The 20466-nt window shown below is 42.9% G+C and overlaps 1 protein-coding gene and 1 long non-coding RNA gene across 8 annotated transcripts in view; both read left to right on the forward strand.

Moving 5' to 3' along the window:
• LOC147032606 (coiled-coil and C2 domain-containing protein 1A-like) overlaps positions 1 to 20466 on the forward strand; it is a 109637-nt gene that overhangs the window by 46501 nt on the left and 42670 nt on the right. For 4 of the 6 annotated variants that reach the window (XM_085870355.1, XM_085870357.1, XM_085870358.1 and 1 more), the window contains exons 10-13: positions 6594 to 6892; positions 13878 to 13950; positions 14110 to 14237; positions 14724 to 14850. In XM_085870355.1, the coding sequence (XP_085726481.1) occupies positions 6594 to 6892; positions 13878 to 13950; positions 14110 to 14237; positions 14724 to 14850 (627 nt within the window). The remainder of the gene's footprint in view (positions 1 to 6593; positions 6893 to 13877; positions 13951 to 14109; positions 14238 to 14723; positions 14851 to 20466) is intronic. The other 2 variants (XM_085870360.1, XM_085870356.1) reach the window with 1 other exon arrangement.
• Positions 6901 to 12882, forward strand: LOC147032607 (uncharacterized). Of its 2 annotated transcripts, none has more exons than XR_015055244.1 (3): positions 6901 to 8242; positions 9340 to 11244; positions 11346 to 12882. It is a non-coding gene; the product is annotated as an uncharacterized LOC147032607 (long non-coding RNA). The 2 variants fall into 2 exon arrangements; XR_015055245.1 differs by having other exon boundaries at positions 9340 to 9483; positions 9755 to 12882.

A 20466-nucleotide genomic window follows, 5' to 3' on the forward strand; every position in this document is an offset into this window, starting at 1 on the left:
CTGATGGTGTCATAAACGCTGAACATGTGCAGTGCAATCAGGGCATCACAGATGCTGTCTCTCATCCCTCTGGCAAGCTTGCAAATGTCAAGGGAAAGTGCACGGTTTTGCGTTACACACTTCTGATACACAGGGCGCAGAATGTCGTTGTTGAGACCAAGAGACAATATGAGGACATCTGTATCTTCAGCAGTGATCACCACAGCCTTGTAACCATGATCATCACATCCTTGTTCCACTCATCCACTAGGAACGTGATTAAACTTGCTTTGTTGGATGTTTTGGCCCTTGACCATGCCCTTGAACTGTATGGCCATGTTTGCACCTCTGTTACACCTTTCTGCATCTGGAACGGGCATCTCTTGATAAACATCAAAGACGACATCAATACGTTGTCTCTATTCCTTTATGAATAACGATTGACAGTGCCGATTCATTTCATCTTCTGTACCAGGCTCATTTCATCGATGACAGTTGTCGAGGGTTCTGAGATTACTAATGGAGAAACACTCTTCTCCAGCTCTCTAGCAAGTTCTGCTTTGTCCTCCATAGAGATCCATCACAATTGGCGATTGTCCATGGCAGAGGCCCAGGGGGTGAGCCAACACATCACTCTTGTGCAACTCTCCATCCATCCATCTATTGGGACCATACTCTATACAGAGCGTTGGTGCTACTGAAGCAGTCTTCTAGGTTATTGTGCACAATCCTGGACAGGTCGCCACTCCGACACAGGATACCAGCAAGCTAGTACTCATTTTGCCGACCTCAGAAGGATGACAGGCTGAGTCATCCCCACCTGGTAGTATTTCAACAGCCAAGCAGGATTTGAACTCAGGACCCTGGGATTCCAAGCACACCACCCTAACCATCAAGCCAACACCAGGCATGTGCAACTTTTGGCTCTGGGAAACTATGATCATGTGCCCAAACAGATTCCAGTTGGCCTTCAGAACTACTTGCTTGGTCTGCGCTTGGCTGCTTTTTTTTTTTTTTTGAAGTGGAAGAATGTTTTCGTTCTTTTTTTTGTCATCTGGTCATGAAAGTGGGCAATTGGTGGATTTGTCTCTCGGTGTTTCTTCTTGAAATACTGGTATGCATCCTCTCCTCCCCTACAAGCCTTGATAAGATCAGTGGCAACATTTTGTGGAGCAACAGTAGTGGTAAATAAGCTGACAAACTCTGCTTGATCAGGACTCAGTTGATTCAACCAGCTGATGTCAGCCTCATCTCTCCAGTTCCGAGGTGGCTCGATGGTTCAGCTGGGAGCCACATTGATGTACCATGTCTCTCAGCTGCCTGAGGTGCATGCTGCAGTACTCTGATGTTAGGTAGTATCTCGTGACAGCTCCTTGATTGAGGCTGAATCCTTTGGTTCCTGCAGGTGTGAAATAAATCCAAGTTTCATCAAGATCGGAAAGAAAAATTGTTGACGGACGGTAGGAGTGTCATTGTTGTAGGGTAGGAGTGTCTTTGTTAACAGTTTTCGATCATCTGATCCACGGTGATTTGTCCGAATGGGTTTCTGCTGCCAAGCTGAACCGAGAAACCATTCTGCATGAAGTGTGCATGTACTTTGGGATGGCCGATCGACATTCGGGACATCTGTACATAGTAGTAGGAAACGGCCGAAGTCGAGCTCGTCGTATGCAAAGCACCATGTATCTCTCGGATTTATGTTGGGTGCAACATCCAGTTCCCTTCTCTGGATGCTCAAAACAGCCCCCAGCATTACCTCAACCATGTCAACAGAGGACATCCAGAATGTTGAGAGGCTTCCATTTCCATCTCTGAGGGAGTTCAGGTCGGCTTGGAATAGCTCATTGATACAGGTGCATGATGAGTTCTCCAGCACCTCCCTGAATGATGTCTGACAGATATCACAGAGGTTGCTGATGCTTTTCAGTATTTCTTCCAGTCGGACCACGTCTCCACTTTGGCTTCCAGCCAAGAGATAAATCCCTTCCAGGCCAGCCTCATCAATGCTTTGTGCACAACATTGTGGGGCCTGACTGCACAATTGTACTTGCGGCCTTCCATCACCCCAGCTATGGAACCTTCAGCAATCACGCCTGACTCTACACACAGGTCCCTCAATCCTGCATCTTGGAATCATTTTCCAATTGTTGAGAGCAGGTTGCATAAGGTGTGGAACACTCCCATTCTAATGATGTTGATGTTCTTGAATGTGTCAGCACGCTTCCATATTATCTCAGTAGCTTTGGCATAGAGTGCTTGGTCAAATACACAAACGATCTTGGCTAACTGCAGTGACTGCATGATGGTGAGTGACTGGTTCAGCACTTCATTGACAGTGGCACTTGCAATTGTATTGTACTGATGGGATTTTTCCCTCGGGCAAGTCTTTGGAAATGTCTAACATTAGGGCATGCTTTCTAATATCAGCAACTCTCAGCAGAGTTTTCCATGAATCAAAGTTTTTTTTTTTTTTCTATTTTTTTTAATTATTATTTAAATATAGTTCCTCATCAGAACAATGGATGAGACAGTTCATCTGTGCCTGCTTCCACTGCAATCTGCTGCTTTCCTTCTTAACGGTGGACTCAGTTTTGTCATTCAAGGTGGCACTCTTGAACTGCAAAATCCGTTCAACGTGTAAGTCATGTTGAGATGTATGAAATGCAGTTATGACTAGATTTGATTGAAAGATTCCAATATATGCACAATTTTAGACATTAAAATAATTAAGAGGGAGAAACATTTGGTCAAATTTGAGCTGCATTACAATTTTCATATTTTCGGCCACTTTTTGCATTTTTAGGGGTTAGCGAAAGAACATAGCCGATAACTTCGTTAAAACCTAGCAGATGGTCATACGTTTTGCTTACCTGTAAACTTGGTACATCTGGTTAGCTGATCCAAGAGCATTGGGGGACGTAATATTTGTTCTGGAAGTATATTCAGAAATCTTCCAAATTCGACCAAATCTAACGTGGGATTGAGCCTTGATTTGAAAACCAATTCAAAAATGTACCTGTAGATGTAGAGATAGTTACTTGTAAGAGTGTGAACAATTTATTTTGGATGCTCCTGAACTATTACTCGCTTATATTATCTTCATGGGAATGTGCTTTAGCACATTTGGTGATATTTGCAAAATACATTGAAAAAAACATGTTGAAATGGAAAAATACACAATAAATAGATTAAGTTCCTTTTCGGGAAAGGTGATCACATATTAAGTTAGTTATATTAACCCGACCAATAACTTAGTACCCATAAAGTGTTTCCCCCTCAGATGGTGCTGACATCTTGTCTGGCCCATGGACTAAACGCAAAAGTGTGAGAATGCTGCATTACTATCCCCATAAGAATGTTGCATTACTATATCCACATTTAATAAAAACAACAAAAGGAAACTGGACTATTTTAAGTTGTCACGGCTCCGTCTCTGTCTGTACGTCCGTCACGCGATCTTCTCCAAAACAGTTGTATAGAAATTCACCACACTTGGCAGTTATGATGACCACATGGCAAGAAGGTAGGAGAGCAGTATCATTTTGGCCCCACACCCTGGGGCCTTGGGGGTGAGGTCAAGCGTCAAATATAAAAAAATGCAATTGCAGGCACATTTTAAAACATTTTTTTTTTCAAGTTACCTCTCCCACCGAAGGTGAAGGAGGTTATGTTTTCACCCCTTTCTGTCTTTGTTTGTTTGTCTGTTTGTTTGTTTGTGTGCAGTATATCTCAAAAAGTTGCAGACAGATCCGGATTAAATTTTGTGGACAGGTTAGGTGTGTGACAAGGACGAACTGATTAGATTTTGGTGAAGATGCGGATCTGGCTACTCAAATTTTTGAAGTAATGCTTCACCATTGAGAGATGGGGCAAAAACCAATATATAGCACAATATCTCAAAAAGTTGTGGACTGATTCTGATGAAACTTGGTGGACATTGGTTGTGTGACAAGGAAGAACTGATTCGATTTTTGTGAAGATCCAAATCCGGATCTGGATACGAGAATTATTTAATTTTTAAAGTGATTCTTCACCATTGAGAGACAGGGCCAAAAACGATATAGTACTGTATAGCACGATATTTCAAAAATGTATTGGGGCCCGATATGGTCTCGTGGATCAGGCATGATGTGGCAGAGGTATGCACTCTGCCGAGTGCCCTTGTAGTTTGTTTTGGAATATCTTCCTTAGTTTCTTATTATTAAATTATTTATTTTTATTCATTTCCACCTGTATTTGTATCCCATTTATATATGACCTCATATAAATTACCATTTGTTTTTTTTTTTTTGTTCTTCATCTTTTCTATTCCCACTGACCTTTCTATTCCATGTCCGTTTGTCATTTTCTATTGACTGCCCCTATTTGTTCACTGTCTTTACTGTTTTTTATGTTCCTCATCAACCTGTTTTCTGTCACATTGTGCTACCTGTCTGTATTTTTTTTTCTCCTAGCAGTCCTTTTGTCGTTTAAATGGAATGGTGATTTGTACTGCTGTGGGAAGCCAGGAGAGCTTACATTTCAGGCAATAGCACTTCATCAGAACAAACGTCTCCTTTGCTGTGACAAAAAATTAACATTTGAAAAACCAGTTTATCCTTGCTTCATACTGCGCTTGCCATACTTCGTCACTGTTCCGTTGGCTCCATCCATCGTTCTACCTCGCCACCGATGCAGAACGACACGAGCCTTCATGTGCAAGACTATTTTTTTTTTTTTTTTTTTTTTTTTGTATACCTTGGTCGAGGCTCGTATGAGAGCTAACACACAACTCACAGCAAGGAGGCATGAGACAAGAGGGGCGGGAGTGGAAGGGACAAAACATTGGGGAACAGACACAGGTGAACTGTGGAAGGGAGAGGGATGGGGATGGGACGGGGAACATGGCGAGGGGAAGATGGACATTAAAGGGACTTTCAGGAAGGAAAGCAGGAGAATTGAAGGAAGTGGGCTTGGGTGGATTATCGGGGGTAGAAAAGATCGAGGATTTGGATGGGGGAAGATAAGAGGTGGTGGTGAACAGCTGTTTTGAAAGCCTGGAGGGAAGAATGGGAAAGAATAGAGTGAGGAAGTTTATTCCAAAGGCGGGAAAAAAGAGGAATGAAAGAGTGAAGATGAGCAGTGATTCGTGATTTTGGTAGTTTTACCAGAAGTGGGTTGTTGGCGGACCTTGAGCGCCCTGTGGAAATGTGGTTGGGACAAATCACAGAGAGAGCAGGGGGGGCAAGGCTGGAGAGGAGTCGGTAGAAGACAGAAAGACCACCGACCAACCTGCGGTGATTGAGTGAGAGGCCCAAAGACTCAGCTTCATTGCGGGAGATGCCAATGATCTTAAAAGCCCTGGTTTCGACAGCGTGAAGTCGAGAAAGGTGGGAGGCAGGAGCACCAGCCCAGAGGGGAGAGCAGTACTCCATCAGGCTACGGACAAAAGCTTTGTAAGTGGTCAGGAGCTCAAGAGGGCCGAGGAAGGACTTTGCACGACGGAGGATTCCCAGTCGGCGACTGGCTTTTGAGGCGAGGTTGGAAATGTGACTTTCCCAGGAAAGGTCATGGCAGATAGTGAGACCCAGAAGCTTGAAAGAAAAGACTTCTTCCAGAGGATTGTTGAGAAAGTGGATGGGGGGGTTTTGTAAACGGTCCTTTCGAAGAGACATAGTGAGAGTGTGAGATTTGTCTGGATTGAAAGACATGTTCCACGTGTTGGACCAGTTTGTGATTTTATCCAGATCTGCAGTGAGCGAAGAAGCTGCTGCTTGCCGGTCTGATTCTTCCATCCTTTCTGTCCTTTGCCTGTTTATCTGTCATTTGTAAACATTTTTTAGGTCATCTCTACCGGGATGACCAAATAAAGCTGGACCAAATGTCCGTCCGTCAACAATTTTTCTTTCCGATCTTAATGAAACTTAGTATGTGGGTAGAGGTCGATGAGTGTTGCACAACGATATGACTTTTGTCCGGGTTCAAGGTCAGGGTCAAGGTCACGAGGTCACGTAAGTTATAAAAATCGCCATTTTCAAAACCTATCTAGTCTGCCATTCTACAAGATATTCGGCAACTGTTTATTGATTATGATAGTAAAAAATATTATCTTGTACCTAACCAGACAGATTTTTGAATTTCCGTCCCGTTTGGCCGCCACGTAACCTGGAAGATGGTCAAAAACACCTCCCGGTACAAAGACAACTTTTTCTTCTGATCTTGATGAAATTTGGTATGTGGGTAGAGGTCGATGAGTGATACCCAACGACATATTTTTTCCCGGATTCGAGGTCAGGGTCAAGGTCACGAGGTCACGAAAGTTGTGAAAGTCGCCATTTTCAAAACCTATCTAGTCTGTCATTTTAGGAGATATCTGGCAACGTTTCATTGATTATGATAGTAAAAAAAACATTATCGAGATGACCGTCACCCCCACACGGGGGTAATTTTTTTATTTGCTAAGTAAAGTGTTGGTTTTTTTTCTTTTGGGGGGGGGGGTTAACCTTCTGTTGTCTGTCTCTCCTATGAGCTAATAATTACCTTTGTTTTTCATTGACTGTTGTCATTTGAAAGTAATCTCACCACCTACCAGCATCCTTTATGGAATCTATACTGATATCTGAGCTGTGTTGCAGATGAAATCAACATCATTCCATTTGTCTCCACTCCAGCCTCATCTCAAGCTCCGTCCTTGCCCAGGGACGGACTTCCAGTGCAAGTTCCACTCCAAGCTTCAACCTCAGCTCCAACCCCAGGCAAAGCTCAATCTCCAGTGCAAACTCCGCAAGTGACACCCTCATCGAGTTCACCACCTGCTCCAACCACAGCTATTGAGGCGATGGAGCAGCGCTTGGCCGTGTATGCTGCCACGGCAGAACATGCCCGACAAGAGGGCAACAGTTCCAAGGCGCGGAGGCATGATAGAATCACCAAGGTAACTACAGAGTTCATAGAATACTTTACCCTGCGCAGTCTTGAGAAAACAGACATGGGAAGGGTTACCACCTCCCTTTTTATTTGGATGAAGTTGGCTCTGTCTTTGCATCGCCAGGTGCTGCCAGTATGTCTGAATCTCCTGTTCCTCCATCCTCAGAGCACGCAGCAAATTTGATTGGTCAAGATGGCATAAAATCTTGCCCAAGTCCTGCTAACCTGAGGATTTTTGGAAATCCAAACAAGGCGATTTGTATTTGGCAGTGTTGTCTGATTAAATTAAAATAAAATATTAGTTTTCAATGCTGTTGAAGAAAAAAACAAAACATGTAATTGGAAGTTTTCCACCGTTGAGGCACCCTCTTTTACACCACAGTTGGGGAATTTTGTTAGTTCTGGGCCTATCCAATTTCCCCCATTGATGTTGATGTTAACTCGGGGGGGGGGGGGGACTATTTGGCCCTGTAAATAAAAAGGAGTGAATTTTTTCTCACAAACATCTCTGACATCAACTTCTCCTCCTCCCCCACCTCTTCGACTCATACTGCACCAGCTCCTCCACATTAAATTGTTTCTGGGACCAAACTCTTCCATGAGCCTTGACTGCATCAAAACCTTTTTTTTTAAACTACTACCCCCACCCATTTTATTTTACCTCCCACCCCTCACCCCTGACCACCCACCCTCCACCCTCTTTCTTTTACCTATTTATACCCCCATTTGAACAGAGATTCCTTCCCTTTATATCCCTTCCTATAGATAAACTCTGGAAGAGTATACACAGCAAAATATAAACTTGTTTAACCTCGATCCTACTTTGCGGTTTTATGTCGTTTGTGAAAAATAACTCCTGAAGCACAATCCTTAGCACTTGCTTGTGGGGTTGACAATCCTGCCAAAAATTTTTTTTTAAAACTTCAAAAGCCATGTCAATCTAGTGATGCTGTGGATTGCGGTGTCGCAGCTGACACTGAATTAAGCAGTGTGTAGTTGTGTTTTTTTGGGGGTTTTTTTCAGACTGCAACTGAGCCAGTTTGCCAACTTAATGTTTATAGTTATCATGCCAGCTTCAACAGAAAGTTCTTGTTGAGAGATTCTGGGGCTTATCACATTTTGGTTGCAAAACGTGTATAAACCCAGAAGAAGTACTCGGTGTGCTTGCCTTCCCTTCCACCTATAGCACGACGAGGTGGAAAAGTAATAGGACCATGTGTTGCAACATTTTCGAGAAAGATCCATGCCCCTCCCTTCCCTCAATTCTATATATACCATGGAGGTCAAGGTTTGGCAAACACTTATCAACTCTCATATCTGCTGTGATGGTGATTTTTGAAGAAATGCCAACCGACAGGTAAGCCATGCTGGAATCTATATATTAATACTGAAGGGCCAATTTTGTGCTCCTCCTAGCGGTCGCGTCACGTTTTTCTCGGTACTGTGACCTGGACTGAAAGAGACTTCGTACCTGTAAGAGTGCATCGCACATAGTGGCAATAGTCAACTTTCAAATCTGAAGCAGAATAAACACTTTTCGTTTTACATTCGTTTACATGGTGATGTGTGACGTAACCGCTGAGAGGCGTCAGGACGTCATGACATCATCGGTCATTCGGTGACGTCATTACATCTGCCGTCGACGGACCGTTTCCACTGAGAGGTGTAATTCCACTCCTCGAAAATAGCGTCTGCAATGTAAAACCCTCTTCTGCACATGCTGACTACCTCAGAATGTTAATTTGACACAAAAAATGTGAGAAGAAACATTGTATCTTCTATCTCTATATTAATACTGAAGGACCAATTTTGTGCTCCTCCTCGCGGTCGCATCACGTTTTTCTCGGTATTGTGACCTGGACTGAAAGAAACTTCGTACCTGTAAGAGTGCATTGCACATCGTGGCAATAGTCAACTTTCAACTCTGAAGCAGAATAAACACTTTTCATTGAGATGGGGGCGAGAAGTGAAGAGGCGGGGGCGGGGGATGAAGAGACGGGGGCAGGGAGTGAAGAGGCGGGGGGCAAGGTAAGGAAATTTTTGGGCGAGGGTAAGCAAATTGAAAGCGGGAAATGGGACAAATGGGGTGGGAGCTGGGGTGAATTAGACGGGGTTGAGTGTGAGGGGGTGGACAGGGGGGTGGGGGCAAGTGGGGCGGGGAATCAAGAGACGGGGGTCGGGGAGTGAAGAGGCGGGGCCAGGGTAATTAAATTTTTGGGCGGGAGTAAGCAAATTGAAGGTGGGGGGATGGGGCAGGGGCGGGGGATGAGTAGGCGGGGGCAAGCACGCCCTGTCCAGTCCATGTCCCTCGAGTGTGCGTGAGCTGGTGAGGGTGGTTGAATGAACGGAATCCGTCTGTGACGGGGCTTCGGCTAGTTACTTATGAATACTCAAAGGTATGTAGTACCTTAATTAATTATTTCATGCATCAATTCTTTTCCTTTTTCATCACAGCATGTTTGAAAACTCAAACTCCATCATGGACGACTCGCTTTCGTGGGACGATTATGGCTTTGAATCAAAACTTGATATTCTCTTTGCTAATGTATATTTCAAATAAAACTGAATTGAGTGAATTCAGTCATCGATCACCTCAAGGTAAAAATTCATTAATTTTTTTTTAATATAATGCAATACAAACAACTCTGTTGTATGAAGATGAAGTAATGTATTGTTGCGGAAATGGCCCTTAGTGTGTTAATAAATATAGGATTAGCCCAGATTCCCCCTTAAATGCATGTTTAGTCAGGTTGTTCGGTAATTGGACATTACAAGTGTGTCGGGAGATGTAGCAGGCTGTCCAGTGTTCGTACAGTGGTGGTGGACCGGGAGGCACCTTGATTCTTTTTCCCTCCCCTCTCCGAACTAGCCCCGCCCAGCGCTCTGAGAGTGTCGGTCGGTGAGACGTGTCGGCAGCCGATTGGTGGAGGGCAGCTGCAATCTCGAGCGATGGACCAATCACGGGTCCCCGGGGAAGTGTCCAGAGGAGCGAGCGCCGGGAAGGCAAGGGAGTAACTGCCTGAGTGTCGAGTCGCGATTGGCTGTATAAGGGACGGCTGTGTCTGTCTGCGATCTGCTTCGTGAAAAAGGAAAGATGAACTGCATGAGGTCAGTCTGCCTTCTGCTGGATGAGAGGCTGCTGGTGTCGAGTCTGTGATCTGCTTGATAAGTGACTTGACGGCTGTTCCTCCTCGGCGATGGACCCAGCGTGCAGGTCGTCCCCAGGTTCATCCTGAATCCAACCATGGAGCCCATCACCCCAATTTGACCTAATCTGGTGAGCAGGCCAGGCCTGGATTTGAATGCTGGACCTTGTGAAAAGCCAGCTGGAGCACACCGTGAATCTTTTGCTCTTGTGCCGTCGACCTTACGGGGGCTGAACGCGCTGAGGCTGGTGCCTGAGTGGTACGACAAAAGGACGCCGCCGCCATCTTGCCACGCGGCGTGTTCAAGCTTGGGCGCTCGAATCCGTTTACATTGACTTGTCTCTAGCCGCATTCGTGCCTTTGACACTTTCCCCTCGTCCATTAGGCATCACCAAGTACTCTGTGTCTTGTCTGCATCTTGTCTGCATGTTGTCTAAGGTTTATCTCACTAGGGTTCCCTTCAAAACCTGTAATCCGTAGCGCCCTAGTTAAGAGCGGGTTATAGATTAATTATAACGTTCGTGAATGTTTTGCTTGTGTCGTGTTCCCCGATGTGTCCCCAATAAATCTGGCTGATACATATGAAAGTTACCGCCTTGAGTTTATTCATGCCATGCTGAGGAACAATTCGCTCGATTTGTAATTAAAACCAAAATAGTTACGGACTGGCAGACTTCGCTCGGTCTCTGACAAACCCAGTCTGTAACCGGGGTCTATTTCCCCAACTGGCAAGGCACAGGTGTACTTTGGTATCGTGATCTGAGGCGCGTAACCCGAGACCTGTGCCGAACCATCCGGTGTTATGACCCCTGAGACGGCGGTGCTGATAAGTGACGCCGAATCTTCAACATTTGGCTGTCAAGAGTGGGGTGCGAATCCCGCCACCACCCGATCTATAACAGTATATCCTCATTTTCACAGAAAAACCTTGCAGAATTCATTAACAAAAATGATGTTCTTCATGAAACTTGGAGAGAGTTCATGGATTTGGTTGAGGACTATTTAATTTAATTGGTGATATTCAAAACTATAATGTGGTGGGGGGGCTATTAAATGATGAATATTAATATTGCCATTTATATTCATCATGGCTTTGGTACAAATTCTGCTCGTAAAAGCAACTTGTGTGTATTTCCAGCTCGAGAAAGACATTCAAACAGGCTTTAGTTTGCACTGCAGTTAAAGATCCCCCCCCCCCCCAAGCCTATGACGGGTGAGTTATTTGTACACAAGTATATCTTATGCGTAATTAATTGGTTATACTGCTCGGATCACTATTGCACCCAAAATTAATTCAATATTTTTCCTTCCTAGCTTTGACTCAGCGATGGAATAAATGGTTCATCTCAACTTTATGGATTGCTGTGCCGAACTTCATAATAACCCATTCTCGCCGAGGACTCAATTGAGAGTTGCGTAAAGCATCGACTTGGATATGTTGCTCAAGCAGTTATGTAAAAGGGAAAAGTTTTGTCTCGAATCATATTTCCAAGAGTTATGTCATTTAATATACAATCCAACCAAGAAATATGGCACCTTACCCATTTATGTGTCCTAGTCACAGAAATAAGACTGGTGGTGGCTGGTGGCTTTTGCTGGTGGCTCTTCCATCATGTCACTTCAATTAGAACACGTCACCTGCAAATAAATATTGATACGTAAATGCATGTACCATAGATCTTATCAGTCAGGGGATTTTTCATGTGTGAAACTGACGAAAAGTTAACATTTTGAGGGTACCATCAGATATGATTGGAAAATGAAGAGTGAGTCCCAGTTTATTCACTGTTACCAGTTGAATTCATGCTCAGGGGACCCTAAGGCTTCAGAAAAATATGGGGTTGAAGGGTTGTGATGGGGGGGGGGGGTGCACGTGGACCATATCTTGCCCATGGCCTATACTATTTGTATTCCGTATTGCAAACATCACAATGAGTTGTATTCACTATATTTATATAATAAAAAAATATGATTTTCTCAGACATGTGTATATATATATGTATATATACTTTTGTGTTTAAAATAAAATTTTATAGGTGAAATCTCTTTCTGATCACTCAGAAGATTTTATTTTAAGCAAAAAAGTATCCATAAATTAGCAAGAGATGATTTTTGTCGGACCTATTCATACATTATATTTTTATGTTTGAAATACAATTTTATTGGTGTAATCTCTGACTGATTTATTGATACTTTTGTCTTTAAAATAAAATCTTTGTGAAATCTCTTGCTGATTTTTATGTTATATTTTTGAGTTTAAAAAAATTTTTGTTCATATTTCAAAATGAATTCAAAACAGCTCCCAATTTATCTTTGTTGGGTTTGTAGTTTCTTTTCTTTGATAAAAACACCTTCTTTTCTTATAACGTTCATCACCATCTAGAATGTTGATAAATAATATGTTGGGGTTTGGTTCTTGGGTTAAATATCTTTGTTGAGTTGAGACAAAATGATAAACCTCCCTCAGCATTCTGCTCTGAGCTCCTCCGAGATCACGTATCATTTTAATATTGTCGTAAATTATTTTTACATTGTTTTCTTGACATCCATTAAATCTTTTTAAACCTCTTAGTCTGTGTGCTTTACTTACGGTTGTCTTGGTTATTCCTTCGATGATACTTTTTTGATACTGTCCACATTCATTATGTTTCCCATTTCATATCAAGGTTGTGATTTTCTACACTCTTTGGGTTTTTTTTTGCTTGGCTCGATACTTTTCCAGAGTTTTGAGGTCATTTGTATGGAAATAATTTTGCTTAAACTGATTTTTTAATGGATGAGATATCTGAAATGCATCGTTTTAAATATAAAGTTTTATAGCGCAAGGGCCTATTATTCATATGTAGGGATATAAAAGGAAGGAATCTCCATTCAAATGGGGGTATAAATAGGTAAGAGAAAGAGGGTGGAGGGTGGGTGGTCAGGGGTGAGGGGTGGGACTGGGGAAAAATAAAATGGTTGGGGGGGAGGGTAAAAATAAGTTTTAGATGCATTGTCAAGGCTCATCTCATGGAAGAGCTTGTTCCCAGAAACAATTTAATGTGGAGAAGCTGGTGCAGGATGAGTGGAAGAGGTGGGAGAGGAGAAATAGTTGGTGCTGGAGGAGGTTTATGAGAAAAAATTCACTCTTTTTTTATTGACAGGGTCAAATAGTTTTTCCCTGAGTTCGCATTAAAGTCAATGAGGGACATAGGATGGTCCCAGAACCAACAAAATTCCCCTACTCACCATCTTTTTATAATATTAAATTAGTTGTGCTTGTTTTTTGTCTGCTTTATGACATCCCTAAAACAGTACGTTTCCTGTTTAGAATGATTTTCAAGTTTTTTTTGACCATCAGACAGGCAGACAGACTAAAAAAATTACCTCACTCTTATGTGCGCATGCATGCTCAGGATGATATTACGTACAATTTGCCAAATTCAGAGCCAAAGTACTGCTAAACTGTGGGTTTGTGTTCCAATTTATGCTCTACAGTGTTTGAAATTCATGTTCTGAAGTGTTTGAAATACTCTATAACACTCAATTGAAATTAAGTAGATCCTTGATCATAGACTGACAGACAGGGTGATCCAATTGTGCTACGTGCATGGGGTAATGATATACTGGTGGTATTATATATGGCAGTGTGAATGAATGGGGTGGGGGAACAGGAGAAAAACAAAAAATGTAGATGGTTGGGAACGTACAGAGGAGTAAAGAGTGAAGGCAATGAAAGATTGGTTGTTTAAAAAAAATGCATAATACACTATGTGGGGAAAAATAATGTTCATCATGTTACCAAGCACAACCAGAAATGTTATACTCAGAAATATAACCAAATTATTTGTGTGGTTTGTTCTTCAGCAATATAAGGATGCAATCAAAATGGCCAAAGCTGGACGACCTGTGGATTTCTTGGCTCTTCCTTCCCTGCCCTGTACGGTGCCACCCTTTTAATGATGTCCACACAACACCACTTCTTCAGTTTTTTTTTTGCTTCTTAATGTTGTACCTGATCATGCACTTTACTTCCTGTACTCACAAATTCCTACCAACCTATTGCTGTTTAAATGTTTTCTTTAATTTTGGTGTGTAGCATTTCCTCCAATTCCAGGAGTGACTCAGAGTGGCCAGAGTAGCTTTGAGGAGTGCCTGGCTGCGGCCTCACAGCTCATAAAGGACGAGGCACAGCCAGAAGAGGAAGAACAAGAGGCGGATGAGGAGGTGATGACATAATATTGATAAAGTGAAGGACAAAATATACATGGGGTCCAAATTTTCATTTTTATGCAGTTTGACATGTGCATACATTTTGTACGACTTCAAGGGCTACCTGCTCATTGATGTGTAAGCGCATGTACAAAACTAACCATAAGTTTTATGTAAAACGCCAGCATTGTGTATACTGCTCATGCACATAATTGCTTAAGGTGAGTATTCCATGAATTATGTTGAATATGTACCTGAGTATAACATAATTATACCAGCACGGGATGAAGACCTTCTCCAGTTCATGTTGAGGGATGTTTGGCAAACACTCCATACTCACGAAGTGCAGAATGGTGATAGTTGCTGCAGTAATCAAACCCACCCCAATCAGTGGAGAAAAACGAGTCTTTAACCACTTGCCCAAGCAGCCAGCTTAAGTATATATCCCTTGTTGTTTTCCTTATTTCACCATTTATCTTGCTTTCTTATCCTTTCTCACAGCATACAGCACCAAGACCTTCTCCTGCTGCCCTATCTCCCTCTCTACCTTCTGCTCAACCGAAGACACCCCCAAGTGACTCCATGTCCACAGGATCAACAAAATCTCCACAGGTCAAGATCACAAAAGGTAAAATATTGTGCATTGCTTTCGAATTCATTACAACCTGCACAATAACTAAAAAACACGCCTCATTTAAACACGTACACTGAACAGTATAACCTATATCTGTATTTCACAATCTCTTATTAATATGGACACATGTGATAGCCAGTTCTCTTTTCTAAACGGACATTTTGTCGACATGTGGCTGGATTTTGAAGTTCGTTTTTGCAAGTTTTCAAAGTTATAAAGATACGCTCTGTCAATGTTGTGCTAAAGGAAATATTTCTCATTTCCATCCCTTCTTGCTTCTTCACCACATCTTCCAAATTTTCAGCACGAGTCAAAATGTCATGACTCGTCTGAAAATTGCTGAAAAGGAAATTAAATTTAGTGTTCGACTTGTTTGCCTTCTTCATTTACATACATCTTGGCCTGAGTGAGATGCCTGAAAAAAGAACAAAAAATCTCAATAAATGGTTGAAAAAGCATTTTAAGGCACATACACTTGATAGCGGTTTGGGAAATTCATGACAAATCAAGAAACGTTTCAAGGCCAGAACCAATCTTGGACAGGGTACCACTCCATGACAAGATTCTTGACTGAAAGTGGCTAGATTCTTGACTGAAAGTGGCTAGATTCTCGATTGATCCCTGCCCTTTCATGTTGCTGCCATTGTGTGATCTCCTAAAGATCCCTGCCCTCTCATATTGCTGCCGTTGCATGATCTAAAAGGGTTAACCCTAAGTTTCAATGTGGATGGTACGAAGGTTAACCTGAAGTTCCAATGTGGATGGCATTGGCAATCACTGTTGGGCTTGTCAACATCTATGGACAGCAAGCAAATCCTTCATGGCGAGCAAAACGTTTCTGACGTACTCGAAATTGGATATGTTATTGTTTGATGATTGGTTTCTTACATTCTGAAATACACTTACATCTTTCCATGTCACCTTCCTATCAGAAGAACTGCAAGCGCTCCAAACATAGTGGGTGGCCTCGTGGCTGCTCAATTTGTTGTTGCTGCTGCTGTCTCTTGAGTTTCAGATAGTGTGTAAAAAACTGGAAACACCAGGGTACACAGGCCGTACAACATGTATGCAAAGTATGGGGCTACCCATGTGTACTTGACCAGCATGTGAAATATGCAAATCTCTTCCTAGCAGTCCTCTCGTTTTGCATATGTAAGCGGGCTGTGACTCGAGTCCAGTATTATGAGCCAACATGGCCGCAAGAAGAGACTTCAGTGACTTTGAACGGAGAGTAATCACTTCATGTTGGCAGGTGTTTCAGTGACAAAGGTTGCGGAAATTGCGAACGAGTCATGAGGAACTGTCTCGAAGGTGATGTCACCCTTGGAAAAAAGAAGGAAAGATATCATCAACGAAGAGCAACAGTGGGCGGAAGCACATACTTGACAAGCATGATGCATGGGCATTAGTCTGGACTGCGAGGCAAAAATGCTGGACAAACTGTGTGCTGTATTCAATGTGGTTCGTGAGCATTCTTTATCATTGAAAATGGTCCGAAGGGAACTTCACAGGGCAGGACACCATAGCTGGTTTGCGATGCATAATTGTGATGCCAATACATGACATTGCCTGTTTGTGGGTCCAGTTGGGCAAGGAGCATAGGCAATGGACTGCCATGCAGTGGAGGAATGTGATATGGTGTGATGAGTCCTTCACCATGTTCTCAACGAATGTATGTGTGCACGTGTGGTGACAGCCAAGGGATATGTACAGCCCCCAGTGCCTGGTTCCACGGTAAAAGGTTCTCTTGGTTCCAAAATGGTGTAGGGTGTGTTTTCCTGGCATGGCCTGGATCCATTCATTCCATTAGATTTAATTTGAAGGCAGGGTTGATGTATCGTGCTTTGTTACCATCTTAGCGATCATCTGCATCCCATGATGCAGAATTTCTTCCCTGGCGGGAGATGTGTCTTTCAGGACGTCAATGCTTCAGTCCGCAGGGCAGGTGTTGTCACCGGGTGGTTTGAGGAACACGAGGACAAACTTACCCATCTTCCATGATCCCTCCAATCGACAGCCTTCAATTCTGCAGAGCATTTGTGGGACTGTCTCGAGAGGCACCTAAGACAGCAGTTTTCACCTCCATCAAACCGATGTGTATTGGAAGACTTCCTTATGGAAAAATGGTGCCACATTCCTACAGATCGGTTCCAGATGCTTTTAGACTCCATGCCACGGAGTATCCATACCATCCTGGATATATGTGGTGGCCTAACTCCCTACTAAGTGACATTTTGTTGTAGTTTTCATTTTTTTATCCACTACCTGGATCTTTTTAGAGCTGTATGATATGTGGCATGCCATCCATGCTCTGGATGTAGTGGCCTCTTCATACTACTTGCGCATTAAGCACGTTGCTATTGAGAGCAACACCTCCTTTTTGGTCTTGCACCCTCCACCCTCTATTGGTTCTGTCCCTCCCAGGTTTCTGCAGAGCACACAGTCTGCCAGTATTCCTCTTCTTGGTGAACTCCCAAAATCCAGGCTCACTTGTCACCTCTGCTCTTTTGTTCCTCTTTTCTCCAGTCTGTTCAGTACCATTCTTCCATCCAGGGTTTCAAGACAACTCTTCATCCCGACCTCAGGTCATCTCCCACCCATACTCATGATCTCTTCTACCCCAAATGACCCCATTCTCAAGCACTTCCCTTTTCTGGGTTATTTTATTTTTCACCCTCTCCCTCACCTCTTTAGTTTCATCCCAAATGGGATGCGAGACTATTGCAACGTGCATGTCTGTCTGTGTGTGTGTCGGCGTCCATATATTTTCACAATAAAAATGGTTTTTCTCTAACCGCTTGGCCAATTTATGCCAAACTTTAAACATAGACAGGACTCCCCGTGGGGAATATTTTATTGCTAACTCTGACATCATAGATCGCATGGTATCGCAGCCGTATTGGATTAAAGGAACACATTTGGATATCATTTTGTCTAAAACCATTCAACGATTCCAAAACCACTCATTGAAAAAACAAGGACAAATGTGTCCAAGAGCCGCGTCATAAAGGTTTTGTCTTCACCAGAAGAAGAAGAAGAAGAACAAGAAGAAGAAGAACAACGCGGAGCTCTCTTAGAGCCAGCATTCGTAACACGACGCGGCTAAAAATTCAACTTGGCATATGTCATAAACTCCCCATGGAGTATATATGGCGATAACAATGATGTCATCAGTTAAGTGGAATTACAGCCATAAATGGTTGAATTGAAATCCTTACCCGAAAAATCTGAAACTTCATATATCTGATCTATCACATGATGTGAGTGAAGAATTAAATTTATGTCATTGGTTACTTGATATGGCAGTCATATTTAGTTAACACTTTGAACCCTGAGATCCTTGGACTTTTGGCTCCTCCACCCTTGGCCTCCTGGAGAAAAATCCAGCCCCTCGGATTTATGGAGGTTTGAATCACATCTGGTAAAACGGGTGCTAGGGTTCGCAGGATTAAAGGAAAAAAATGGACATAATTTTCTCTGAAACCGCTCAATGAAAAGAATTGAAACTTGGCATACATCATCAACTCCCCATGGGGAATATTGTTTGATAACTAGGACGTCATCGGAAAAGTGGTCTTCCAGCCATGATTGGTTGAATTGAAATTCTTCTCCGAAAAATCTGAAACTTCATTTGTCTGATCTATGACCCGATATGAGTGAAGAATTTAATTATATGCCAAGAAACTATTTGATGTAGGGTGCATGGATGATATTGGTATATGGGCCATAATAGTTGCATGTTCAGTTAATGATGATATGCTTGTTCAGAATGAACACGCGAGGCGAGACTATGCGCTCTACAAGTGCCGTTCTAGTTTCCCTTTTCAGTTTCTTGGTTGGTTTGATCCCTTTCTTCCTCTTCCTCTTTTCCCTTCCTCTTCTTGCTGTGTTTCAGCTTCTGTGCAGCTTGTTCACCTCATGTCTCCTTCTCCCCCTCCCCTTCATCTCACTCTCACTTCTACTCTGCTGTTGGTGTTTCTCCCTTTCCATTTGGCTCCATTCCATTCTGTTCTCACTCTTCCATGAGCTAAGATCATGTACACAAAAAACTAGAACCACCTCCTCTCCTTCTCCCAGTGGAGGCTGGAGTGCCCCAAGGCAATGTCTTTGGCCCAGTTTTGTTCCTCATCTACATAAATAACATTTCTGATGATGTTGAAAACCCTCTTCCCTTTTCTCAATGACTTCACATTGTGTCATAATAGTACTGACAACATTTACAGGCAGACAGCAGCTGCTTGACTTTGTTGATCTGGAATTGATTGTGTTTGTTTGACAAATGGCACATGTCTTTCAATTCCGGCAAAACTCAGTCTCACGAACAATCCTGAAGGATCGTCAAATGGACCAACCATTCCATTCATCATCATTTAATATGCAGCCTATGGCTGCTGGTTGCATCATTGCTGGGAGCGCAGCTGTGCTGCTAATGTAGTGCCCTTTGTTTCCAATAAGCTGGTACTCATTTTGCCGACCTCGGAAGGATGACAGGCTGAGTCAACCCACCTGGTGTTATTTAACGGTACGACAGGGGGCGCAAACTCAAGACCCTAAGATTTTAAGACAGCCACCTTAAGCAATAAGCCAACACCACGCTTCACCTATCCATTTCCATGGTGCAACACCATCTCGTGTCATCCTTCATCCCGACCCATGATCCTTTCTACCCCCATTAACTCTATTCACTTCAATCTTATCTATTTGCAGGTTAATGTGTTTATACTCTCTCATGCTCTCATGGTCCCCCTCCCCTCTCCCCTCTCCCCTCTTTTCCTGTTGATTCCCTTGCTCTTTGTGTCAAACTGTGGCCCCCCCACTCCCCTTTCCCCACCACCACCCAAACACATTGTCAGTGCATTGCCTTTTTACCCTCTGCCACCTCATTCTTCCTTGAGCCTAGATTTTGTATGCAACTATTTTTGGCTTCTGACACCACAATGAACTTCAGATCTGTATGCATCACATCTCTTCATATTTTTTTGGGCTCATCTCGTGGACTATACTGAGGCAACCACCCAAACAGGCTCAACTATGGGATGTGATTGTTAAGCACATGAAGATGGTCTGCCACAACAAATGAGGTTTCATTCTTTTCTCCATAATTGTCTCTGAATCTCCCTATTCCGATGCGTTTCTGAGACCATTGCTCTCTGTTGGAAATACTTATTATTGTGCATATTTATCTGTGATGAAAGCAGATCCAGTCTCTTGCAGTGTTTTTAAGGGGAATCCAACACTCATATCTGTGCAGAAGTACTTGTAGTACTCCAGCCTGATCTATCTTGTGTTTGGTCTTCTTTGGCTTTTGTTCATTGATCTTCTTACACCTGGTTTTGTTCACAAAGAAGTCTTCTTACTCTGGCTTCTTACTAACCCCATCCCAGCATGCTATCTTTATTTATGGAAGAATGCCAGACCTCCCCCCACCTTCTAATAACCTTCTGTAAATCATTCCTTGTAGGTACCTTGACCATCTGTGGAGTTTGCTGACTAACTTTCTCCAACTTTGTAACACTGAAGCTGTTTTCAATGTTGAGGATGATGATGAAGTGTTTTCTCCACTGAATGCTGCTGAGTCTGCAGCATGATGCAGGGGTTCCTATCTTCATA

This window comes from Eptatretus burgeri, chromosome 2 (genome assembly GCF_056783735.1).
Source record: "Eptatretus burgeri isolate ZD-2024b chromosome 2, Ebu_testis_v1, whole genome shotgun sequence".
Taxonomy (NCBI): domain Eukaryota; kingdom Metazoa; phylum Chordata; class Myxini; order Myxiniformes; family Myxinidae; genus Eptatretus; species Eptatretus burgeri.